General features: G+C 38.0%; 3 protein-coding genes across 7 annotated transcripts in view; 2 read left to right on the top strand and 1 right to left on the bottom strand.

Moving 5' to 3' along the window:
* Nucleotides 1-26,564, bottom strand: part of LOC145502523 (DALR anticodon-binding domain-containing protein 3-like) — a 90,303-nt gene that overhangs the window by 5,008 nt on the left and 58,731 nt on the right. For 3 of the 5 annotated variants that reach the window (XM_081481843.1, XM_081481842.1, XM_081481836.1), the window contains 3 exons: nucleotides 6,243-6,321; nucleotides 5,547-5,618; nucleotides 4,935-5,008 (listed from right to left, as the gene is read on the bottom strand). The gene's annotated coding sequence lies outside the window, so the exon portion shown is untranslated. The remainder of the gene's footprint in view (nucleotides 1-4,934; nucleotides 5,009-5,546; nucleotides 5,619-6,242; nucleotides 6,322-26,564) is intronic. The other 2 variants (XM_081481837.1, XM_081481838.1) reach the window with 2 other exon arrangements.
* Nucleotides 15,221-19,950, top strand: LOC145502970 (uncharacterized). The gene has a single exon (XM_081482390.1). The coding sequence runs from the start codon at nucleotides 16,177-16,179 to the stop codon at nucleotides 17,824-17,826; it is 1,650 nt and encodes a 549-aa protein (XP_081338516.1). The 5' UTR covers nucleotides 15,221-16,176; the 3' UTR covers nucleotides 17,827-19,950.
* Nucleotides 20,176-26,564, top strand: part of LOC145503071 (uncharacterized) — a 14,999-nt gene continuing 8,610 nt past the window's right edge. Inside the window, exons 1-2 of the mRNA XM_081482494.1 lie at nucleotides 20,176-24,770; nucleotides 25,164-25,196. Coding sequence (XP_081338620.1) covers nucleotides 24,756-24,770; nucleotides 25,164-25,196 — 48 coding nt within the window. The 5' untranslated portion in view covers nucleotides 20,176-24,755. The remainder of the gene's footprint in view (nucleotides 24,771-25,163; nucleotides 25,197-26,564) is intronic.

Here is a 26,564-nt window from a genome sequence, read left to right as displayed (position 1 = left end):
TACATGAGGTTGTGGGGTCGTTTGCAATTAACTAATCGCTAAGTAACTAAAAACTAAAAACTAGGGGTATTTACAGAAAAAAACATTTGAACTTAAGTCAGCAATATATACAATAAGAGATTGTTAGCATAAGTTTTTAAGCATATACAAAGTCATCTTTTCTAAAATTACAAGTGGATGCAGACGTTATCTTAAAGCTGAATTCATTAAAATTAACTAGAGATTTAAGCTTTAGCCTGAGGTCACGATATGGAACATTTTTTGTCAGGGCACTATGGTTGTTGGTCACTGCATTCCACAGGACTGAGCCTCTGAACGCGACAGAGTCTTTCATGTAACGTGTGTTGAAGTGGGGAACAATTAACGAAGCACAGGTCCAGGTTGAATAATTTGTGGCCCGTTTCTTAGAAATCAGATCGATTAATGTGACAGGTAACCTATCGTGAAAAGCTTTATGAAAACAGATAAAAATGGCTGATTTATAATAAATAGACAGAGTGGGCCATTGGGCCCGTTGTAGGACATCAACAGAAGCCATGTCTTTTGGCAAGTTAAAAATAAGACTCGCAGCCCTGCAGTGAAGTCTTTCCAGGGACTGAAATAAGTTGGAGTTGCAGCAAGATCCCCATAGTATAAGACCATAGGTCACTGAGGGCAAAATGACCTTAAAATAGAGATCCTGATGAACGTTCCTAGGGAGAAATCTCGAGTTCTTAAGTAATCCTAGTTTTTTAGCAAATGATTTTTTGAGTTCCAGCATATGCGGAGTCCAGGTCAGTTTCTCATCAATGGTCATTCCCAGTAATCGTGATTTCGATACCCATTCAATTGTAGAGTTTCCAATGAAGATCGGGGGAATATTAGCTGGGAGATTTCTTCTAGAGATTAGCATGGCCTCACTTTTACTTGGGTGGGGTGTTAATCTGTTAATGAGGCACCACTCGTTGAATTCACGGAGGGCAGAATTTAACTGGGCAATACTTTTTTCTGCCATGTCACTCACGCAGTAAACCGTTGTGTCATCGGCAAACATATAGACGGATCCGGAAGACACAGAGGACGGAAGATCGTTCGTGAAAAGAGTGAAAAGTGTTGGCCCCAAAACAGACCCTTGAGGAATTCTGAAAGAGATCGGTATCATCTCTGAAGTTGCTCCATTAACAGTTGTAAATTGCTGTCTTTCCTTTAAGTAACTTTTAAGCCAGTCCAGGAGTAGTCCTGATATGCCAAAGTCCCTTTCCAACTTCATTTCGAGAATGGTGTGCGACACACTCTCGAATGCCTTTTTAAAATCTATAAAGGCAACTGCTACCACTAAGCCTGCATCTACAGCTTTTCTCCACGTTTCGGTAAGTTGTGTTAGTAGCAGTTCTGTCGAAAATCCTGCGCGGTATGCCCATTGTTTGTCCGTGACCAGATTATTAGCTTTATATACATGACGAACAACTGTGTTGTTGACTACAGATTCCAGGATCTTGCTAAGGACGCTTAGTAATGATATCGGTCTGTAATTGCAACAATCGGCTTCATCGTCCTTTTTATATACTGGAGTAAGCCTCGCAGTTTTCCAGCTAGTGAACTCCCTACTGGTGTTAAGAGAGAGTCGGAATAGGCTGAGGAGTGACGGGACAATCGCATCGCCTGCTAGCTTCAGAAGTTTTGGAGGTATGTTATCGGGACCCGTGGATTTTCTTGTTTTTAGCGCCTTTATTTTGTCCACAACTAAAGACTTTGAAACATAGGCATCTGTGAGTTGAGGACTATCTGTCTTGCCCTTGTCTGCGCAAGTTTTCCCGTATCGACAACTTGTAGGTGGGGGTAAAGTGTTGGATAGCTTTAAGCCAATCGTAGCAAAATAGGAGTTCATAAGGTTTGCTTTTCCCGAGTCCGTAAATTCCAGGGTGCCGTCATCCTTTTTGAGAGGCCCAATGTTTTTGCGGACCTTGGGGTGGGTAGCCCTTTTAAGAAGATTCCAGTATGCACTCGAGGACTTGACTTCATTAAAAATGGTGGAAAAATAACATGATTTAGCTTTCCTTAAATCAGATGTAACTTCGTTCCTGACTCATTTGTAATTAGACCACTGCTCTGGACATTTGCTAGAAATTGCCGCCTTAAACAGCTTATACCGTCGGTTCATTTTGTGACGAATTTCGCAAGTTATCCACGGGGAGGAGAAGCTTCTTGCCCTTATCTCTTTCCACGGAGCATGTTCATTGGAAATATCGTCGAATAGTCGTTCCCAAACCCATAGCTGGTCGTCAGGCTCTTCGAAGATGGATGCGATGTGAAATGGAGTACATTCAAAATCATGTTTAAATTTCTCTATGTCCATTCTTTTAAAGTTCCTCGTTTTGATGAATTTTGGCGGCGGTCTTTTGTTTTGGAGCCGAATGATTGCGTAGATTAAATCGTGATCAGATATTCCCAGTGGGAAAACACCAGTAGCACTGATTAGATCTTTCGTTGTTGTAACAAAGAGATCTAACAAGGTGCATGATGAAATTGTTGATCTTGTGGCCTCCTGAATCATGTTATGCATATTAAACGTCTCAAAGATAGAATGCAGTTTGATTGTATTTCGGTGCAGAATGTTGTCTGGATCACCTTGGAAAGAGAAGTCACAGTTGAAGGCGCCAAGTAGAAAAATATTCTCAGATCTCAACCAGGCTTTTTCAAGTGGTGTGATGATGCATTCGAAGAAAAGGTTGTCATCAGGTGGTCTGTAGATGACAGAGAATAGGGCCAGGGTGCTAGAAGTTTTGACTTGTAGTCAAATCGCTTCAAGACCCTCAGTAAACAAATCTTTGCGATGAATAGCATGTAAATATTCTGCAAAATACAAAGCACAACCTCCTCCTTTGCGTCCTTTGTGATCGAGTCGTAATAGCTTCATCCCATCAATGTTCAAGGCAGTGTCTAACACATCTTTGTCCAGGTGAGTTTCAGTTATTGCCAGCACCTCAAATTTCCATAATAACTGCAAGCATCTTAATTCGTTGATCTTGTTTCTTAAGCTGGAGATGTTCAAATGTGCTACTTTTAGATCTCTAGCTGAGCATTTAGACAGTTGATGGACAAGATCAGTGAGATGACTTTCGCATTCATCATCTTTGGGAAGTATGTCTGAAAGCGGCGGTGTTTGAATGCCGATCACTGAGGAAAGCGAGTCGTCTGACAATGAACTGAAAGGTAAAGCTGTAAGCAGATCAGATTCGTCAAATCCACAGGCCGACTGGGGTTGCTTTAATAAACAGCTTTGCAAATCCATGTCTTCGGGTCTCTTAATTGAATAGATTTGTATTCCTTGGCTGTCACTTGACCACATTTCATGTGATAGTTTAGACTGTACAAGTTGCAGTGTAATGCTCGGTGGTTGTGAGCGATTGTTCTTGAGCACATTTGACAGCTAGGTTTTGTCGTAGGAGGACCGGGGTTCGGGCATACATCTCCGCTGGTTGTTAGGCGGGTTAACTGGAACGTGGACACAGCATTTGGGTAGCGACTAACTCTTACGTTTGAGTAGCCTTTGACTTTGAGTTTGTCGAGTCCAAGATGGCGTCTGTTGTTTGTTAAAATCATACAATCTAAGCTAGGTGAAAACTCATCCCGCCGAGCTGTTTGAGTTATAGCATCGAGCGCTGAATGGCAAAGATCCTTAACGTCATTTTGAGGATGTAACCAACCCACTTTGATGAGGCTTAGGACGAGAAGGAGACAGCATAGTCTGGAGACCTGGTTTACGTGGCCATACAACATGGCCGCCCACTCACATATGGTTGCATATCAGTCATGGGTCAGCTGAATATCAGTCATTTGTCAGATGAACATCAGCCACTATCAGTTGAGTATCAGTCATGGGTCAGTTGAATATCAGTCATTTTTCAGATGAACATCAGCCACTGTCAGTAGAGTATCAGTCATGAGTCAGTTGAATATCAGTCATTTGAATATCACTCATGGGTCAGTTGAATATCAGTCACTGGTCAGTTGAATATCAGTCATGGGTCAGTTGAATTTCAGTCATTGGTCAGTTGAATATCAGTCATTTGTCAGTTGAATATCAGTCATCAGTCACTTGAATATCAGTCATTTGTCACTTGAATATCAGTCATGGGTCAGTTGAATATCAGCCCCTGGTCAGTTGAATATCAGTCATTGGTCAGTTGAACATCAGTCATGGGTCAGTTGAATATCAGTCATGGGTCAGGTGAATATCAGTTAAGGGTACGTGATGAACTAGTGAAGAGTCAGTTGATTATCAGTCATACAATATAAGTGTCAGTTGAATATAACTCAAGGGTAAATTAGTGGTGAACCAGTCAAGTGTCAGCTGAATATCAAACAAATGTTGGTTGATATCAGTCAAGAGTTAGTTGAATATCAGTCAGGGTTAGGTGGTGATTTAGTCAAGTGAGTCAAAATTGAATATTAGTCAAGTGTCAGTTAAATATCACTCTAGTCCCAGTAGAATACCAGTCATGTAAAATGTCTGTGATACATCAGTCAAATTGGTCAGACTGCTGGTGCTACATCACTCAAGCATCAATTAAATATGACTTAAATGTTGGTGGTACACTCTATATCTGTTAAGTGCCTGCAGTATATCAGTTGAGTCAGCTGACTCAGTGTAAGTGGCATATCAATACTGCTTAAGTCTCAGTTGAATATCAGTCACATGTCAGCAGTATCTCACTTAACTGTCAGGGGTATATTGCTCAAGTATGGGTGAAGTCTCAGTGAGGTATTTAAGAACTAATGACATGATATTATCAGTCTATAACAACTGCCTTTTGAGAGATGGTCAACCAGCTATCAGTCTATTGACTGATATATTGACCAACTATCAATCAACACAACCAACACACAGAACAACACTACCCATGGTAAACATAATCCAGGCACAAATATCCAAAGCTGGTTCTCTTACTCACCTGCCTGTCGTTTAAATCATTTGGTTCATCTTTTCCTTTGTTTGTGTTGTGCCTCGTCCACTCAGCTATTCTACCTGAAAAAAAAGTAGATGCATTTTCAGTTAAAACAGAGAAAAGGTCTACATTTTAAATTTGAAAGGGCTATGTCTGAAGCAATGTCCCAGTGCCAGTTAAATACCAGTCAAATTGGTCAGGTGACTGCTGTGTTCGTGCTCATATCACTCTAGTGTGTATTGAATGTGACTTTTGTATTGGTACAGTGTATATCTGTCAAGTGTCTGCAGTGAATCAGTCAAAAGTCAGTTAACCTAGAGTCGGTTGCGCAGTGTTTAAGTGTTGTTTTGATATCAGTCAAGTGTCAGTGGTATCTCACTCAACTCTCAAGGGTATATCACTCATGTATGGACCAAGTCTCGGTGAGGTATTAAGGAACTAACAACTGTATCAGTCTATATCAACTGCCTTTTGAGAGATACTCGACCAGCTAACAAATTGACTGATATATGGACTGATTATCAACCAACACACTGAACAACACTAGCCATGATATGCATGATCAAACCATTGTACATTTAACAGATATCCAAAGGTGGTACATGTACTCTTACTCACCTGTCCATCCTAAATCATTCAGTTCATCTTTACCCTTGTTCATGTTGTGCCTCATCCACTCACGTATTCTACCTGTGGAAATATCAACAGGATTTTCAGTTAAAATTGAGAAGAGGTTTACATTTTAAGTTTGAAATAGTTGTGTCTCTGAAGATGGGGTCAAATGTCACTGCTATATTAATCAAGTCCCTCAAGACTTTTGATTTTCATTGGAGGACTGTGAGGCATGTTAACTTTTTTGTTTGTATGAAAGTAGTCAGTTGTTTCTAATATAATTATCTGTCAAGTGTCATTTGAATACAGGTCAATTGTTTCAGAGTTCAAGTGTCAGTGGTACATGCATATTGGTCAATTATTTGGTGGAATACCACTCAAATGATGGTGGTACAGTGGGAGATCCAGACCTTAACCTAAGGGGGGGGGGGGGGGATCAACTGTTGGTAGTTTATCAATCCAGAGTTTCTCCAAAATTGGTCAAGCACAAGTAGTCCATTGGTTAAGTGTCGGTTAATATCTGTCAACTGTTGCTGGTATATCATTCAAGTAACAATCGACTATATACATGTATTACTACTAAAATAATTAATACACTGATATACTGACTACCTATCAACCAACACACAGAACAACACTTAATGCATGGTAAACGTGATCTAGGCATTGTAACAAAACATTATCTAAAGCTGGTAAACTTACTCACGTGCTGGTCTTTATATCATTCAGTCAATGTTGTCCCTTGTTCAAGCTCTGTGCCTTACCAACTCAGCAATTCTACCTGAAAAAAAGTTAACAGGATTTTAAGTAAAAATAGAGGAAGTTTACATTTTAAATTTGAGATAGTTATGTCTCTGAAGAAGGGGTAAAATAGCACTGGTATGTCAATGAAGTCCCTCCAGACTTTTTGAGCAGGTTTTTAATGGTTAAATTAATAAATGCTGTCTGGTGTCTGAACCAACCAGATATATCACACTCTTTCTTGGAATGCCCTCTAAAAGAGCATTCAAAAGAAATCATAGCAATTGTAATGTGATCGGATTCTGGGTGAAATTTGAGGCATGAAATTTGATACAAAACTGCAAGATGTCACCAGTGACGTCCTCTGTCATGCAATTAATCATTCCAGCTTGTGCTTTATTACTAGTAAAAAAACAATGCAAAAACTGTGCCGCTGGTTTCCATTGGATGGAAAAGAAATAAGTGGTGTAAGAAAAAAACTTCTTTTTACTGTTTCAACAAAAGACGTGACCAGACAGTTAAACAAGTCGTTGGAGTATTAAAATTCTCCCCAGGGTAGTCACTCAATAATCAATAATATTCAATAATAATCAATAAAACTTAGTCAATGATATCAAAAATCAATAATAGGATTCGTTGTGAGTTATCGATAATTATCGATTTTACACTAAGCGCTATCAATTTATTGAGTTTAGCTTATCTTATTACAATTTATCGAAATAAAACCAACAAAAGATATAAACAAGCTCACAAAAACCACCAATAACAACTTCCTTAAATGATTATCAATAAAATTTGCTACAACTTTTTTAAGTCTCATGAGAAAAGATATTTCAAGACTGAATGATAAAAATTCAATGCACAGAGAACGGTAATGATATTTACTATCATCCTGTTCATACAGTGGAATCCTGATTAAGAAGAATTGGTTTGAAAACTCGGGTAGTTCAAGAAATGAGGGGTAAAATTAATGTTGGACAGGGTTGAGGGAAATGATTTTTGGTTCCAAGAATCGGAAAACTGTGAGAAATCGCAATTCCACTTTTGTTTTTAACACCAATTGAACATGAATGAGACTATTAAAGTGCTGTACCTAAATGAAAATACATCCCTTGAACCAACTAGGTTTCAATGTTCTGCATATTTTCCACAATGAAGCTTAGCAAAACGTTTGCGAGCGCAAAAACCATATTAATCAACAACTTTGAAACTATTGCATAAAACGTACAACAGTTTTTAAAGACATGTTTCGGTATGCTTATGCCATCTTCAGTTTAATAGAGTGACTAATGATACGTGACACAAGTTATATACTACAAAATATGAATAAATTATTTACAATATGCATTACAAAACAGTGGAAACGGAAATTACAGAGTTAAAAAGGTGTTGAAGTGATGTAACTGTTTGTTAAGGTCAGGTTTGTTCTTACTAATATAAAAGGCTTCTTTAAGTTTAAGATCAATAGAGCTATTCGCTGAGTCTAAGATGCGAAAACAAGAAGGTGTGTACATGCCCCTGCATGAAGAAAATTGAGAAAGATGTTTAAAAATACGCGAGTTTTTATCGCTTACTGTATGTTCTTTAATCCTGGTAGAAAAATGGCGACTGGTTTCACCAATATAACAGGAATTACATCCCACACAAGTAAATTGATAAACTACCATGGATTTTAGAGCATCAGGAGTACGATCTTTAAAACTGAACATATTCTTGATTTTGAAAGAAGTAAAAACTAATTTGATATTAAGATCCGTTTCACAAAAACGTTTAAGTAATTGCCGTAGTTTGAGTTCCGTTATTCTAGAATACTGGCCGATAAAAGGAAGCTTAAAATAGCGTATATTGTTTTCATCATTAACGTTGCGGCTTTTTTGATCAGAAGGCTTGTTAAGATACCGCTTGAAGGTTTTTTCAATGATGTGTGAAGGAAACGAGTTACGTTTTAGAGTGTCCGAAAGCTTGATAAGATCGTTTTCAAAACCGGAAGAAGTGTTGTTGATTTTATAAGTTCGGTCAATGAGAGTACGGACAAGGCCAATTTTATAGCGAAACGGAGTGAAACTAAAAAAATTTGTTAAGAGACCAGTGTAGGTTTTTTATGAAAAACTGAAAAAACGCAGTCATGCGAAGAGTTGTCAATCAGAACATCCAAAAAGAAAAGTTTACCGTCGTTCTGTTTCTCGAAAGTAAATTTGATGTTGGGATGTTGAGAATTGATGAATTCAAAGAAAGACATGGCATCCCGCTCATTTTTAAAGACGCAAAAAGTATCGTCAACATAACGCCTATAGAGTAAGATGTCGGCCTTGTTAAAATTATTTAGCCATGTTTCTTCGTGAAATCCAAGAAAAAGATTAGCTAAAATAGGTGCTAAAGGGGAGCCCATAGCTACCCCATCGACTTGATCATAAAATTTACCATTGAAAAGAAAATGAGTCTCAGATGTGGCAAATGAAAACAATTTCTTAAGGTCATCAAGTTGATGGGGTAGCTATGGGCTCCCCTTTAGCACCTATTTTAGCTAATCTTTTTCTTGGATTTCACGAAGAAACATGGCTAAATAATTTTAACAAGGCCAACATCTTACTCTATAGGCGTTATGTTGACGATACTTTTTGCGTCTTTAAAAATGAACAGGATGCCATGTCTTTCTTTGAATTCATCAATTCTCAACATCCCAACATCAAATTTACTTTCGAGAAACAGAACGACGGTAAACTTTCCTTTTTGGATGTTCTGATTGACAACTCTTCGCATGACTGCATTTTTTCAGTTTTTCATAAAAAAACCTACACTGGTCTCTTAACAAATTTTTTTAGTTTCGCTATAAAATTGGCCTTGTCCGTACTCTCATTGACCGAACTTATAAAATCAACAACACTTCTTCCGGTTTTGAAAACGATCTTATCAAGCTTTCGGACACTCTAAAACGTAACTCGTTTCCTTCACACATCATTGAAAAAACCTTCAAGCGGTATCTTAACAAGCCTTCTGATCAAAAAAGCCGCAACGTTAATGATGAAAACAATATACGCTATTTTAAGCTTCCTTTTATCGGCCAGTATTCTAGAATAACGGAACTCAAACTACGGCAATTACTTAAACGTTTTTGTGAAACGGATCTTAATATCAAATTAGTTTTTACTTCTTTCAAAATCAAGAATATGTTCAGTTTTAAAGATCGTACTCCTGATGCTCTAAAATCCATGGTAGTTTATCAATTTACTTGTGTGGGATGTAATTCCTGTTATATTGGTGAAACCAGTCGCCATTTTTCTACCAGGATTAAAGAACATACAGTAAGCGATAAAAACTCGCGTATTTTTAAACATCTTTCTCAATTTTCTTCATGCAGGGGCATGTACACACCTTCTTGTTTTCGCATCTTAGACTCAGCGAATAGCTCTATTGATCTTAAACTTAAAGAAGCCTTTTATATTAGTAAGAACAAACCTGACCTTAACAAACAGTTACATCACTTCAACACCTTTTTAACTCTGTAATTTCCGTTTCCACTGTTTTGTAATGCATATTGTAAATAATTTATTCATATTTTGTAGTATATAACTTGTGTCACGTATCATTAGTCACTCTATTAAACTGAAGATGGCATAAGCATGCCGAAACATGTCTTTAAAAACTGTTGTACGTTTTATGCAATATTTATCATTATTGCTAGTATTACGAACTTTGAAACTGTTCTATAAACCAGTAAAAAAATGTAAATGATGAACTTCGCAACAAAATAATAATGTATAGATTTAGGCCAGCCTAAAAGCGTAGCTCCTGGGCCGGGTTGTTTGAGCCAAATAACCCAGGAAAAGGTAGAATTTTTATTTGAGTTTTCTAACTTTGCGTTGAGGTTTTCTGTAAGTTGTTTGGCCTTCTGTTTTGAGTTTTAATAATCACTATATACACAAAACAAAGCAGCAAAAAACATTTGTATAGAAGAAAAAGTTATAATTCAGTTAACTTTTAATCCTGGGTTAGCGTTAACTGGCTTCCGAACAATCCTGTCCTGTTTTCAACAAGTTAACCTGAGATGAGCCCACAATCCAATCGAAAACCAGCACTTGGTCAGCGGTCAACTTCAAAAAACACACGACCTCGATGAGCTGTAAACTTGAGCCCACGATATGGTCACGTGATACTGGTCAGCAGATACCTGGTTTTGACAGGTGTCAATTGATCGTAACATGGATATCCAATATCAAAGAAGTACACGGTAAATAAGGGCTGCATATCTCTGTCAACCTATTATTTGGAGTATGGCCGCCATGTTGCGCGACTCCGTCGTCGTCGTCGTCGTCGCCGTCATGTGTACGTGCCCATGAGCAATACCGCTAGCCATGATAACCATGAGAAAATCAACTCATGTTTTTTTTGGTATTTTATTGATATTTATATAAGTTTACAAATAAGAGTGACAATAATACTAATACACCCAAAATACTTACTATTTATATTAATGAATAAAAACTACGCTAATTTTTACTTGTTTTAGAAGAAACTACATAGACTAACGCTAGTATAGATGAAAAAAACAAAACAAGAAATACTGTTACTAATAACAATACTCGTAAGGAAAATACTAATATACCAAAAATACTTACTAATAGATTAATAAAACTACGTCAATTGTTACATTTTTTAGGCTGCCGGCCTAAATACAATTATTTGTAATAAATTTCTTCCACTTGGCGTCATGAAATGTTCGCTTGCCATTACAATCGGAAATAACTGTTTCGATTTGATATACTGAGAAAACTTTTGTGAGAAAGATCTTTAATGACAGAGGAAATCCTTTATTTCGACAGGAGTAAATGTGTTGTTTCGCTAAGATCAACAGATGGTTGAGAAGATAAAAGTCTACTTGTCTGTTCCAGAGTCCAAACATTTTGTCAACATCTGATAGTGCTTCGATTTTTATTTCTATCGTATTTAGCCAGTTAATTAGTTCTCTCCAGAAACATTTTATTAGTAGATGTTCGATAGACTCACTTTCTTTTTTGCAGAAAGTGCACAGAGGCGAAGGTACTAGGCCAATTTTGTGGAGAAACCTGTTTGTCGCTAAATATCTATGTAATATCTTGTATTGGAATTCACGGGATCTAGAATCAATAGCTACTTTGAAGGGAATTCAATATATCTCTTCCCATTCCAGTGTCTCGCTGTATGTCTCTGTATACCTTAGCTGTGCAGTTGGTACACTCTCGTTCTTTGAGCGAACTTCGTTATAAATGCTCTTCGATATGACCTTATTCAAGTTTACATTGTGGCCATTTAGGTGTAACTGTGCATTACTGGAAAACGTAGAGTTTTTTGAAAACTTATTGCAGGTTTTTAAATGTTGTCGCCACTGTGCAGGTAATGCGTCTATTATCGCCATTAGCTGAAACTTTTCTTTGGATGTAAGCGAAGAGCTTGTAATAATTTGAAACCCTGTGAATACTGCATTTTCTTTAGTCGTAAGATCCCCAAGTGTAATAATTCCTTTTCTAAATAACTCTTCGTAGAAAATGGACCTACCTTGTAGACAAATAAACTTGTTGTGTATTTCTTGACAAAGTGCTTGTTCAGTTATTCTACTCGCGCATGAATATTCTGCAAAACATCGCAGACATTCTTCAAAATAAATGGGTAAATTAATAGGCAATTTCTTTAAGTCAAAAGCACAGCGCAGAAGTAGTTTCGACCCCACATTTTTTAGGTAATGGGAAAGAATAATCTTCCAATTACTTTGTTGATCATCGGCAAATTTCTTGCAACACATGATCCTTTGGCTTTTAATAATCGATTCTACGTGAGGCGCTTTTAGTCCACCTTTATCGATATCACTTACAAGTGATAAACGTTTGACTTTATCGTTTCCTTTCCAGATGAACTGGAAGAGTAATCTGTTGACTTCCATTACGGTATCTTTTTGCACACAAATTAAACTGGCTCGGTACATGAACAATGGTGTCACAAACGTCTTTACGATCTGAATTCTTCCTAGAATGGTAAGGTCCCTCCACTTCCACCTTTGCAACTTTTCTTTAATGGATTTAAGAATTTCATCAAAATTTAACTTTTTTCTTTGACTTTCATTGTAAGTAAAGTAAACACCTAAAATTTTAACCGTGTCTTTAATTCGGATGTTTTTGAAGGAAATGACATCCATTGCTGCCAAGGAGACTTGATTACCCAAAAGCATACATTCAGTTTTTTCGGAGTTGATTTCAAGTCCAGAGCACTTACTAAACAAGTCAGTAGTGCAGAGAAGGGCTTTGAGAGATCTCCTGTTTCTTACAAAGGCTGTAACATCATCGGCAAATATTTCAAGTTTAATTTCTTCCTTATCGACTTGAATCCCCTGGATATTGTTATTTTCACGCACAGAGATAGTAAGAATTTCAAGACAGATAATAAACAAATACGCTGATAGGGGGTCACCTTGTCTAACATCTCTCCGTACGTTGAATGGGCCAGTCCAAAAACCATTATTCATAACTGAACTTGTTATATTTTGATAAAAAGTCCTAATCCAACGCACGAAGGAAGGGCCAAAGTTAAAAGTTAACAGCGTTTCAAACATAAAACTTCTGTTAAGCGAATCAAACGCTTTTTTAAAATCAATTGCTAGCATAAAGCCTTTGATCTTTTTCCGTTCAGTAAATTATAAAATATCATCAATACTTCTAACTGCATCAAAGATAGACTTTCCTTTAACATAAGCATTTTGATCATGATGTATTATATCAGGTAAAACCTCCTGAAGTCTTCTTGCAATTGCTTTTGATCCAATCTTTGCATCCGCATTTATTAACGAGATTGGTCTCCAATTGGAAATATGTCTTCTGTCTTTTCCTTTCTTTTCTATCAAAGTTATAATCGCTTGCTTTTGTGAATTTGATAACTTACCGTAGCCAAAAGCACAATTTAGACTTTCTACTAGAAGATTACCCAGAACACCCCAGAATGTTTTATAAAATTCTACAGTAAGTCCATCATTTCCTGGTGATTTGTTTTCTTTAAAGGATTGTAGGCTTTTAAAACATTCTTCCACCGTTAGCTGTCCTTCACAAGTTGCTGCTCTATCTGGTGAGAGTTTAGGAATTGCAGAATGTTGAAAAAAGGAATCTGCAAATTCTGGTAGGTTACTCTTGAGACCGTATAAATCTGTGTAAAAATCTTCAATCTCATTCATAATTTTCTTTGGGTCTGAGCTTAAAGTTCCTTTTTTAGTAAAAACTTTATGGACACAACTTTTGGCCTTTTTATGAGATTCTAAGCTTAGAAAGTACTTATTATTTTTTTCACCCTTCTCGTACCAGGACGCTCTTGAACGAATAATAGCTCCTTTCGAAAGGTAATCAAAATGTGCATCGTACTTACTTTGAAGAATTTCAAGCTGCTCAATATTTTCTGCTGACGGATTAGTAGAGCACTTTTCCTGGTACACTTTAAGAAGCCGTGCTTTCCCTTTACTATATTTTATAGAAACTTGTCGGATTCCATATTTTATAAGATCCCAGAGCACTCTTTTGTCATTGACCTCTTTAAATTCCTCAATCCAAACAGGTACACTTTCACTAATAAGTTTTACATACTCGTCATCCTTAGTCAAACTAGAGTTGAATTTCCAATGAGATGGACCATGCTTTTGTTCTTCTATGCCATTAAAAATTAATGTAATTGCTAAATGATCTGACTTTATAGAAAGTATAATTTTAACTTCTTCGACTTCATCTTGGCAGGTGTCACTAATCAGCCAAAAATCTAGTCTTCTTTGGATCAAAGGTTTGGTTTGCTTCAGAGTAAACAGCCTCTCTTTCGGATTTCTTACTCTCCAGATATCGATCAAATCCAGATCCAAACAGATTTCTTCAAGAATCTTAACCAATTCTGTTTTTGCTGGTGAACCACCCAAACAGTCCAGACTTGAATCAAAAGTGACATTGAAGTCACCTCCAATGATAACGTTTTGTTCAGCGCTTGTTATGATGTCGTCCAATTTTTCATATAAATCTTTAAAGTAAGTACATTGATGACGTACCTTATTTGGTGCATAGATGTTGGCAAAGACATATTTAACTCCTTGCACAGACGCATTCAAAATTATAAATCTACCGTTTTGGTCGTACTTGCAGGATTCTTCTTCAAAATCTAAATCATTTCTAACGAGTGTTATAATGCCGCAACTGTGATTTGATCCATGCGCGAAAAACATTTTCCCATTCCATTGGGTTCTCCATATATTCTCGATTTCTACTGAACTGTACGTTTCTTGGAGGAAAATAATGTCTGCTTTTTGCTTATTCAACCAGATAAACAAAGCTTTCCGTTTTTTCGAGCGAACGGATTCCACGTACGTTAAGCGAAAGAAGTTTAAAATTCACATTCTCCTTTTTGCTTGCCATTGTATAATCATTATTTGACTCAAAAGAGCTGTTTCCAAACTGGCAGCTCCAAAAGAAAAGTCTACGCAGTATACATAGAAGCAATAACACGTACACTAACTAAATAGACATTTTAAACACATATTAAAACAAAAAACTAAACTAATTAGATGGTAAAAGGGTCTCAAGATTTGAACCTTGGTTTGGACCCTTGGGACTTTGGACTTATTCAGCTATTGTTATAAAAACAAAACAAAAATGTTAGGTGCTAATGAAAAAACTTTGGCGAATTAAATGTTTTGGTGTTTCATTCCGTTAAATTTTGGTATGCAAGAATTTTATCGCAATTCTAATTACCATTTATATCGCAATTTTAGCGGCACCAAAGCAAAGTTAAGACTTATAAATTGCCTATCAGTTGAGAGGTTTGGTGGCGCCTTAAACGATAAAAGCCGATCATCGGCTTTACAAAATAAAATGGAAATAAAGTCAATCAAAGGTTTTTATTCAGGAGTAGTTGATTGCTCGCTTGGCAGCGAGTATTCTGGTAATGTGTCTACAGAATATTTACTACTATTTATAATTAGGCTTTTACCTCTGAGTAGTACTTTAGCAATGTTCAGTTGTTTAGCTTTCCTAAAGGCAGCACGTAATTTAGCTCGGTCTTTAGCAGATTCTATATATTATTATATGAACTGCGGTTGTAGATGAAAGTGAAGAATGATCATCGCATATGATGATATGATCATCATATATGAACCGCAGTTCATATATGAATTATTTCATATAAACTTCACATCATTTCACTCCTCACGGGAAGATATGAACTCAACTAATTGACCTCGCTCCCAATGTGTGGCTTCACAGCTCAGTTGGTAGAGCATCGCACCGGTATCGCGGAGGTCACGGGTTCGAATCCCGTTGAAGCCCTGATTTTTTCAGGCTTCTTCTTTCCAATTGCTTAAATTGGAAAAAGAACTGCGATGATCATTCTTCACTTTCATCTACAACCGCAGTTCACATATGAATTATTTCATATAAACTTCACATCATTTCACTCCTCACGGGAAGATATAAACTCAACTAATTGACCTCGCTCCCAATGTGTGGCTTCATAGCTCAGTTGGTAGAGCATCGCACCGGTATCGCGGAGGTCACGGGTTCGAATCCCGTTGAAGCCCTGATTTTTTCAGGCTTCTTCTTTCCAATTGCTTAAATTGGAAAAAGAACTGCCATGATCATTCTTCACTTTCATCTACAACCGCAGTTCATATATGAATTATTTCATATAAACTTCACAGTATACCTTTTCTAGCCAAGAAACTGCTTATGCTGGAAACAGAAAGCTACGGAAAACCAAAGGCGATTCCAAACCCAAGAACTGCAAGAAACCATCCCGGAAGAAGAAAGTATGCCCCATTCCAGGCTGCACAACAGTGTCTGAGAGACTTCCTCAGCACCTTCACCAAGTACACAAGCTAAGTAGCGATGAACCAAAGTTCAAAAAGTGTATGTCGCTCGCTAAAGTCGTGTCTATGAAGAATGACCACATATTTCACAGAATGAAGGCAAAAAGAGAAAACGAAATGGATATGGACTACCATATGGACCGTTCATCTCTATGCAAGTCAGAATCAAGTCAACAAGATCTTGAAGACAATGATCCTGACGATCTCCAGAAGAGTGATCCTAATGTGTCTGGCACTGGCGACGTTGTAAAACCAGGAAGCAGTGTTGATACGGATGAACCCTTGAGTGTAGTACAAGAGACTTTGCAAGAATTTGAAGACTGGCTTGTTTCTGCAGACTGTGAGAAAAAAGACGCAAAAACTGCCAAGCAACATGTGGCTCAAGTGAAAAAGGTTTTGTCCATAATACGTGAGGGGAGTTGTCTTCATTCATTACTTGACTGCAAACTGGTTCGAGATGTTTTCCTTCGACAGTATGCCGAAAAGAAATATTACCGTACAACGATTAAATCGTACCTAATGAGCTTGCAGCACTACTGCTCATTTTTGCTAGGAGAGAAACCGAGTGGAGTCGAATTTGAGAAAGATGACGTCATAAGCCTACGAGAAAAGTTAAAGAATTGGTCCGCCTCGTATAAGCATGAAACCACACGGCGCAGGTGGGAGAAAATGGAAGAAGATGTTAGTGCTCTCATAACACCGGACAAAGTCAATGACTTTGGAAGAAGCCAGGCTGTGCGAGATGCCGTCATCATTTTGGGAGAGCTCAGTGGAGCACATCATGCTGAGATCACCCAAGCAAAGTACACGCTGGTGAGAGATTATTTAATTGCTCAAATCATGATTGATAACGCAAACAGAGCAGGAGTCGTGGCATATATGACTGTTCAGGAGTTTCAAAGGGCCAGATCTGAAGACGACAGACATCTAGTGCATGTTTTACAGCACAAAACTGTAGATACCCATGGGCCAGCTCAGATTGTCTTGACCAATCACCTCTACAACCATCTTAACATTTTCCTAACAGAAATGCGTTCAAAACTGCCTATCAAAGAGTCCGCTGAGGGCAGTGACAAATTTTTCCTCTCATGGGGGGGGGGGAATAATATGGAGTCGAGCCAGATGTCAAGGGCATTGAGTTCAATATTCCAGAAGGCTGGCATCGACGGACCGGTGACCCACACCCTGTACCGAAAAAGTGCCGTTTCGGAGTGCCACCAGAACCGTAAGGACGTCAGTGGAAATTTGGCGGATCTCATGGCTCATAGAGAAACTACCGCTGAAAAATACTACAGGGTGTTGGACAGAAGTAAATCATCTGTCAAAGCATCGCAAATTCTCCACGGAATGATGCGAAATCCCCAAAAGAGTGAGGGAGGAAGTAACAAGCATGAAATGAAAGAGCTAGCCCCGACAGTTGAGGAAGAAGCCGAAATTGGAAACGAGAAAGTGGAAGAAGGAGGGATAAAAGAGCTGGCCCTATCAAGTAAAGAAGTCGAGGAAAATGAAGAAAGCTTATTCATAGCTTCTCCAACCAGCGAGGAAAAGACAAATGCCATCAAAGAGCTCTTCCATTCAGAGATCAATGAACAAAAAATATGTATGGCTTCTGTCAGGGAAAAAATTCAGTCGAATCCAATTCTAGTCAAGGAAAGTGCAAAGAAGGTGTACGACAAAGTACGGGCTCAGTGACGATTTAACTCGAAAGAGACCAGGACAGGGACAGTTCTCTTGCCATCGCAAAAAGACACAGTGACAGATCGTGTGAGCAGAATGTTCGATACATCTGGGGATGGCGAAGCTAGTGATCATTCCTCTGACATACTTTCACCTACAGTAACTACTGCAAGGTCCAAGCCAGGCCTTTTCAGTTCCGCCCAAGTTCAAACTTTGATCCGTTTGTTCCCCGATATGATCAAAGGATCCCCGATCTCAAAGCCCGTTATAGCAAGAAGATTGCAAAACGACAGCCAGGGTACCAAACTGTTTGCTGACTTCACAGTGGAACAAGTTGTAAATCGACTAAAGTATGAACGAAAGCATAGGAGGCCTTAGATGAAAATACGATAGAAAGCAAAGCAGGCACTAGTTGAGAACAAAGTAGAAAGCAAAGTAGGCGCTAGTAAGAACTTGTCATCATTTCAACGCAACATATCGCAACATTGTTGGGCGCAATATGTTTTGCGCATTTGGCCACCCGGTTGGAGGTTGTTGGCTCAAATTTGACTATTCTCAAACTTGAGCCAGTGACAACCAACATGACTGTCCCAACAAGGAGGCCAAACGCACGCAACATGTTGGGCCCAAAACCGTTGGGTTGAAATGTTGCGATCGTTTGGCTGGGGCTTTATATACCTCCGTTTTCTGCTATATCAACCAAGTTTCAACCGAGACAAAAGTTCCATCTGCCGCTGATTATGTTGGCATTTAGCAACAAGAAGAAACAAAACCTGTTAAGAGTATTTCAGCCTAAGTTGCTAAGGAAACTAAAATGTAGTCACAGCTCATATTAGGCTCCAAAATAGCCTTTCTAGGAAACAGAGCTGAAATGCAAACATTTCTCAGTTGACGCCGTGAGACATGTCCCGCAATGTGAATCATTCTTAGTGGATGCAAAATGATGTTTCTCGGATCACGTCTGCTTTCTAGAAGTTAATTTAACTTCCAGAACATGATTGTTCTTTTTTCGGGTTAGTTACTAAGAATTAAACTTTCAGGGAAATGATACTTCCATGGTAATTTTTTCTTGTTTGTCATTTTTATCATGACAAACAACTCTTCACATTAAGAATCATTTCAAAATGCCCGTCAAAGAATACGCTAAAACCATATAGTGACAGAAAAAAAGCTGGTAGACAGCTAACTGATAAAGACAATGCAAAGACATTATCGTTACTAACAGTTACTATGATAATGAAGCAGTCTATTTATATTCAGGTTGTGGTTTTATTCAACGTATTGTATTGCATACTCTCATACCAAAAGAGGATTAGTTACGCTATTATTCAGAATAACTGAGTTGTATGTTACTGTTCATTCTGTTTACAAGTGTTATCTTAAAAGAGCTTCGTCACGGTTTCCACATCTTGAAATGTTCAGCCTAAATTATTCAAGTTTGTCATTTGTTATCCGCGTTAGTCTTTTCCATGCTTGACCATTCTTGTTCCGTTATGGTTCATTATTGTCTCATTGGTACCTCTCTCTCTTAGTAGACTACTATTTTCAGAGTTCCTTCAATTTAAAGGTAATTTTGCAGTTGGTCAAAATAACTCGAAATGCCGTGACTGAGCTCCTTTAAATTCACGAAAAGTTTGTCTTGTTTTCAGATTTAAAATTTCCTTTACCGAAGATAAATCAGTTATTTCATAATTCAGAACAACTGTGTTCTAGGCTACTGTTCTTGTTAACAAGTCATTAAACGTTTCTGTTGGTAACAGCTGTGGTGTTGAAGCTTTATGTGCGACTTATGGCCCTAGGGTGCTTTTATTCATGCCACCTCATTCATAGCTTGGATTTTGCAAGTTATCATTAAAATTTTGGGTAACCAATCCAATCACGTAATGGGTGCGCGATCATGCAGGTGTCCAATTACAGGTATCCAATTTGAACTTTTCGTAATTGGATACCCACGAGATGTGCACATCAATTACGCATGCTTTAATGGTTTCCTCCAGTTTTCCAAACCTATGAAAAGCGTTACAGATGTTTCCGCTCAAAAGAAGTTCTCAAAAGACATTTCTAATTCCGAAATTTGTTATAGATACGATTAATTAGTAATTGGACCTCGTGTCGTACAATTCAGGGAATAATCGTGCTCATAACTTCAAATCGGCCTCGCGCTCGTCTGATTTTGAAAGTACTCGCGCGATTACTCCCTGAATTGTACTCCACTCGGTCCAATTTCTAGTACTAATAATAATAATGATAGTGATAATAATAATAATAATGATAATGATAATGATAATGATAATGATAATAATACTAAACTGAGTTTTTGACAAGGGAAACTTTCCAGAAGCCCATGAGGTGCAGATTGCCTTATTGATTGAACTGTATTTCATCTCTTCTGGAGTTCAGATTGTAGCTGTTTTCAGCAGTTGACTAAATCAACGATATTCAAATAGTTGCAATAGTGCCACCTGAAAGTTACCTTAGTGCCATATTGTTACAAAAGTGCTACATTGGTAAGAATGTGCCACTCAAGGTCACCTTAGTGCCACTTTAACGTTACTAAAGTGCCATGTGGCACGCTACATAAGTGCCACTAGTTAGTAAAGTGCCAAGTGGCGTTGCCAATGTGCCACAAAATGGCACAAAAGTGCCACATCTAAGTTGTAAAAGTGCCAATACATCTGGCTCGCTCGCTCGCTCGCTCTCTCTCTCTCTCTCTCTCTCTCTCTCTCTCTCTCTCTCTCCATAGGTATCGTCTGGCACTTTTGTAACTTTTCCCTCCTTTTGCAATAATTTGTCCATTTTTTACGTGTTAACGCACATCATGTTGTCGGTGGAAGCCTTTCACAATGAAGCACTTACACACCAACATTCAACAAATAACTTTAAAATCAAAGAGATTAAGACGCTTTAATATGCCAAGGAGGTTACAAAAGGTCCCTAAACCGTGGTAAGCACTTTTTAAAAAGCTTTCAGATCGATTTCTGTACGAAGTTGTAGCTATTACATTACCATTTATATGCAACACGATTCTCTTCATTACCACAGTATTTTAAATGCAAGATATTGCAGCCCAGAAAATTTTGTCGTGTATGTATATGACTTTTCATGTCCATGAAAAGAATCACGATTCCGAAAAAGCCCGTTTTTTGTATCGTCAGTTTCAAAAGGTGACTGAGCCACTTTGAATCAACCAGCATCCACAAAATTTTCAGGAAAGTTTTAGACGTCTTTTATCAATCTGACAAAGAAAACGAGAAGTGAATTGGATGTTTTCTGACTTTTTGGTGAATGTTTTAAGTTACCCATGTCTTAAAAGCGGCAACGTTACAAAAGGTCCCTATTTGCTAGAAGTTCCAACAAGTTATTTCGGGTTAATTTCTTTAGAGATCGGAAACAAAAGGGCAACCAATCGAGACATTACTACAGTAGAATTAAGTGATAAAAATTTCAGGTCTTTCCTATAAAACGCAAGGGACCCAGCACTACGAAAAAGGTATATACAACCTTGCCGCATATTGCGTTATCGGGGATAGGGATATGTTGGCTATACAATTGAATGTGTGACTCATTGCATAGGTAAATGACTATGAAAGGTATACTGAGAAAAGCTTTACATGCAAGAACGTTGCTTGTATGCTTTCCTACATACCAGAAAGGTATCCAAAAGGAGCGTTGTTCATTAATAGTACGAACGTTTATAGATTGATCACACCGTTTGTCAAACAACTACCCAAAGGTTCCAGAAGAAACTAAGGCTCAAATTTAATCATGAATATCCTCAAAAACAACGGGAATGGGATGGACGCAATTGATTCTATTAAAAGACAAAGGCAGCGACGAGAAGACACTGCGATTAGTAACGCAAAATAAGATGCACCACGCCTGTAAGTCAGGCGTAACTCAGGACCGCTTATATAGTTCTCTTTTGCGTATATCTCATGAACATCTTAGGAAATTGCTTTTGTATGGTTGACCTGCTATTTCATCTCTGTTTTTATTTAAATTGTTCTTTTTGACAGGATTTTTCTTTAATCTAGGTGTCTACGGAGGAATTCCCAGTAAGGGTTTGGTTAAGATGTAAAAGGGAGCGGCTGAATAAATGCTAACGCCCCCTTTTCCTCTTAAAAAATTTACATAAGTCATAAGTTATTAGTATTACTCACTAACGGCTATACTAAGAAACCGTCTCCTTTTCTGTAGGTTTTAGTGCTATTTTTAGGTAACCTTATTTTATCAGTCGCGGTTATTTTGAATTTTTCGAGCAGCTCAAAAAGGGCGGTCGTTTAGCTCGAACGCACGGTCGCAGTTGTATACTACACTGCACTGCACTGCGCTACGCTACACTACGAAATTTTAAATATTAAATCACTTTTAGCAATTTTTTGACCGCTGCATTCTTAAAAAAAATGAACAAAGACAGTATGTTTGCCGCAAACGACAGAAGAATCAAGTCGCACATCTCATACATTCACTTCTACCGAGAGTGGCTCTGTAGCGGCAGATGTATAAGTACAGGGTTGATCGAAACTCGAATTACTGTTGAACAGACTGCTCACTTCAGTTTACTGAGTGGAAAGAAGCTATCAAAGATAACTGCCAGGCCAATTCACAGGGAAGAAGGACGTCATTCTTTATGGCCATGAACTGAACATTGTTACCACGCCCCCCTTGATAAGCACAGCAATGATTACACGTCAGACCCTCATGCACAAAGTGCCAACGAGGCTTTGGTTGATGACCATGCGTTGGTTGTTTGTTCGGCTTATTAAATCGTTTTCAGTATAAGGTCTTCCTATAAAACGCAAGGGACCCAGCACTACGAAAAGGGTTTATACAACCTTGCCGCATATTGCGTTATCGGGGATAGGGATATGTTGGCTATACAATTGAATGTGTGACTCATTGCATTGCTGAATGACCATGAAAGGTATACTGCGAAAAGCTTTACATGCAAGAACGTTGCTTGTATGCTTTCCTACATACCAGAAAGGTATCCAAAAGGAGCGTTGTTCATTAATAGTACGAACGTTTATAGATTGATCACACCGTTTGTCAAACAACTACCCAAAGGTTCCAGAAGAAACTAAGGCTCAAATTTAATCATGAATATCCTCAAAAACAACGGGAATGGGATGGACGCAATTGATTCCATTAAAAGACAAAGGCAGCAACCAGAAGACACTGCGATTAGTAACTCAAAATAAGATACACCACCCCATTAAGTCAGGCGTAACTCAGGACCGCTTATATATTTCTCTTTTGCGTATATCTCATGAACATCTTAGGAAATTGTTTTTGTATGGTTGACTTGCTATTTCATCTCTGTTTTTATTTAAATTGTTCTTTTTGACAGGATTTTTCAGACTTTTATTTAATCTAGGTGTCTACGGAGGAATTCCCAGTAAGGGTTTGGTTAAGATGTAAAAGGGAGCGGCTGAATAAATGCTAACGCCCCCTTTTCCTCTTAAAAAATTTACATAAGTCATAAGTTATTAGTATTACTCACTAACGGCTATACTAAGAAACCGTCTCCTTTTCTGTGGGTTTTAGTGCTATTTTTATGTAACTTTATTTTGTCAGTATTGCTTATTTTGAATTTTTCGAGCAGCTCAAAAAGTGCGATAGTTCAGCTCCAACGCACGGTCGCAGTTGTATACTGCACTGCACTGCACTGCACTGCGCTACGCTACACTACGAAATTTTAAAATTTAAATCACTTTTAGCAATTTTTTGACCGCTGCATTCTTAAAAAAAATGAACAAAGACAGTATGTTTGCCGCAAACGACAGAAGAATCAAGTCGCACATCTCATACATCCACTTCTACCGAGAGTGGCTCTGTAACGGCAGATGTATAAGTACAGGGTTGATCGAAACTCGAATTACTGTTGAACAGACTGCTCACTTCAGTTTACTGAGTGGAAAGAAGCTATCAAAGATGACTGCCAGGCCAATTCACAGGGAAATAGGACGACACTATTTATGGCCGAACTGAACATTGTTACCACGCCCCCCTTGAATCGCACAGCAATGATTGCACGTCAGACCCACATACACAAAGTGCCTACGAGGCTTTGGTTGATGACCACGTGTATCAGGTGTATATGTCTTTGTGCGGCTAGATATTTTGCCCGATAAATGAGGTAGGTTATTGTATTTCATGACGTAAATAAATCTGAGAAATCAGTAGTAAGAACAATATGAAACCTGCTGCAAGCTTTAACCGTATCAAAAGTCAATCATGCTGCCGCAGTCTTGGGCGGTGAAGAGGAATAATGGCATAATAAGTTAATAACATAAATTTTTGTTGTTGTAAAAATTGAATAATGCCATTTTTGAATGGGGTAGAGACCTCCTTCGGAAGAATAACTTTGCGATCTTGGAATAATAACAGTTACACTTTTCAATCAGGAATAATGGAACGATAAATACCCGATTATCCCGATTAATATTGACGAAGATTCAACACGATTTCATGAAAATGCACACGATCTTCCTGGCAAACAAAGAAAAAGCACATGGAGTTTCGCTCAGGAAATACATCCTTGTGATCTTATAAAAGTGCGAAGTGTTTAATAATTAAACAATAATAGACAGAATATCACCTGATCCTAGCTAACTCAGCCTACAGCCTCGCTCTGGCAAAGTCAGGTCAAGTGATATTCTACACAATCTCGCAGGATAACTCTTATTTAATTAACCACGTGGTGGAGGTTGAGCTGTAATTTACTACCTACTTTCTCTTTTGTTCTAAGCTGGTGAGATTGTATGTTATGTACATCTGTGGTGGACAATATACATTTTTTTCAGTTTAATATAAATTTTTAAATGAATGCTGAAAGAAATAATGACTGAAGCCTAATATTGTGTTTAATTATTGTTTTTGGAAAAATCCACTTCAGTTCTCAAGACAAACCTGTGAAGGGTATCCTTTGGTGTGACAAGGATATGGAACCACTAAAGGCAAGTATATTAATTAGGAGCACAGTCAGTAACTTGAAACACATTCGAAGGCAAAGAAACTCATTCACAAGTAAATGAAAACTGCCTGCTGTAACTGAGATGCTTACTATAGCTATTTAATATAGTAAACCTTGTGCATCCTTTGGAAGAAATCCCACTATATGTAGCAGGGTTAAAAGATTATGCAGTAATTTTAGGGCATATTATGCAGAAAAAAGTGTTGATAATGCAGAAAAATGCTGGACTGTGTGAAAATTTCAACAGACTTTTTTCACTTTAAAAGTTTTAATTGGACCTCTTCACACTGTTTATATAATTATGTATCCACTTTGCCACATTCTGGCTGATGCCCTAGCTAGTTAAAACTCTTTTCTGCTACTTTTTTTTTTTTAGGCTGATAGATTTCTGAAAGATCTTCATTGTTCAGTAAGTGAATCATTATTCTAATTTTTATATTCTTTTGTAACTTTCAAAGATTATTACAATTAGTTTATGTCATTTTATAAAAAAAGTTAAAATGATACACAAAGAATACCCAAATAAAATTGGTAGAGTTTTCTTTTTTCTTATTTTTGGCACAGCAGAACTAAGAGAGTTGAGTATTTGATTAGAGTATGTGATAAGATTGTTTGCATATTTGGTCACAGGCAGAGCTTAACTTAAAAGGTCAAGTGAAGTTATCAAACTGTATTATTAATGTCAGTCATTTCATAGCTACTGACAACAGTAAACCATAGATGTAGTACTCACAGTATACATGTAATAATGATAATGACAGTGGCGGTGGCGGTGGCGGTGGCGGTGGCGGTGGCGGTGGCAGTGGCGGTGGCGGTGACGGTGGCAGTGACAGTGGCAGTGACAGTGACAGTGACAGTGACAGTGACAGTGGTAGTGGTAGTGGTAGTGGTAGTCGCAGTGGTAGTGACAGTGGTAGTGGTCGTGACAGTGGTAGTGAGAGTGAGAGTGATAGTGATAATAACTTTACTCACTCTTGTACATTTTACAGGTTTATAATTACCATTATATAATATATCTATCTGTATTCACAGGAACAAAAATTATTAGCCACAGAATTTGACTGGCAACTGATAATCTTGAAACAATTCTGTCCTAGAGCTAGCTTTCCACAAGGCTTATCGTGGCTCAAATGTATGCCTTTAGAGGCAAGGAGACTAAATTCACAGTCTTTTCATCGAATCATGAATTGCACAATTTAATTAAGGGAGAGTCAACATAGACAACTCTGCAATCGAATATTTTATCAACAGTAGACACAGTAGTGACAAACATTATTACAAAAATTTCAGTCACAAAAAGTCTTTATTCGAAACATTTTCAATCCAAAGCAAAACTAAAACAAAATGTGAATTAAGGATTCTTGAGTTACAATTTGCTTGTTGTGCTGGTATTTTATCATTTTGCTTCTTGGAGAGTTTTTACAAGCAGGTACAGCCTGCCAACCTAACCCTGTAGGGTTACCCTGGTGCTAGGGTAGCCCTAGCCCTAGTGCTCTGCAACAAAAAAAAAAATTGAGAAATGTGTGAATGCTAGCGTAACCCTCTTAGTAGGGTAATCCTAGCACTAGGGTTACCCTACCTCCTTATAAACAGAGAGAGCCTGACGATGTGAACGGGCAGCTATGTTTTGCAGGTTGCAGGTTGAAATATCGACTTCTAAGTCTGAGCGAGTCTACATGGCACTTCAGTTGGCCTGAATAGCACTCTGGTTAGCCTAAATTAGCTTAGGTTGCTTGGGGTTGCCTTTATACTAGGGTTTGTTTGACTTCAACTCAAA

This window comes from Orbicella franksi, chromosome 11 (genome assembly GCF_964199315.1).
Source record: "Orbicella franksi chromosome 11, jaOrbFran1.1, whole genome shotgun sequence".
Classification (NCBI taxonomy): Eukaryota; Metazoa; Cnidaria; class Anthozoa; order Scleractinia; family Merulinidae; genus Orbicella; species Orbicella franksi.
This window is presented reverse-complemented; position numbering and strand designations above follow the sequence as displayed.

Excerpts from the sequence above, each read along its gene's own strand:
- LOC145502970 (XM_081482390.1), top strand. The coding sequence starts at position 16,177 with ATGTCGCTCGCTAAAGTCGTGTCTATGAAGAATGACCACATATTTCAC.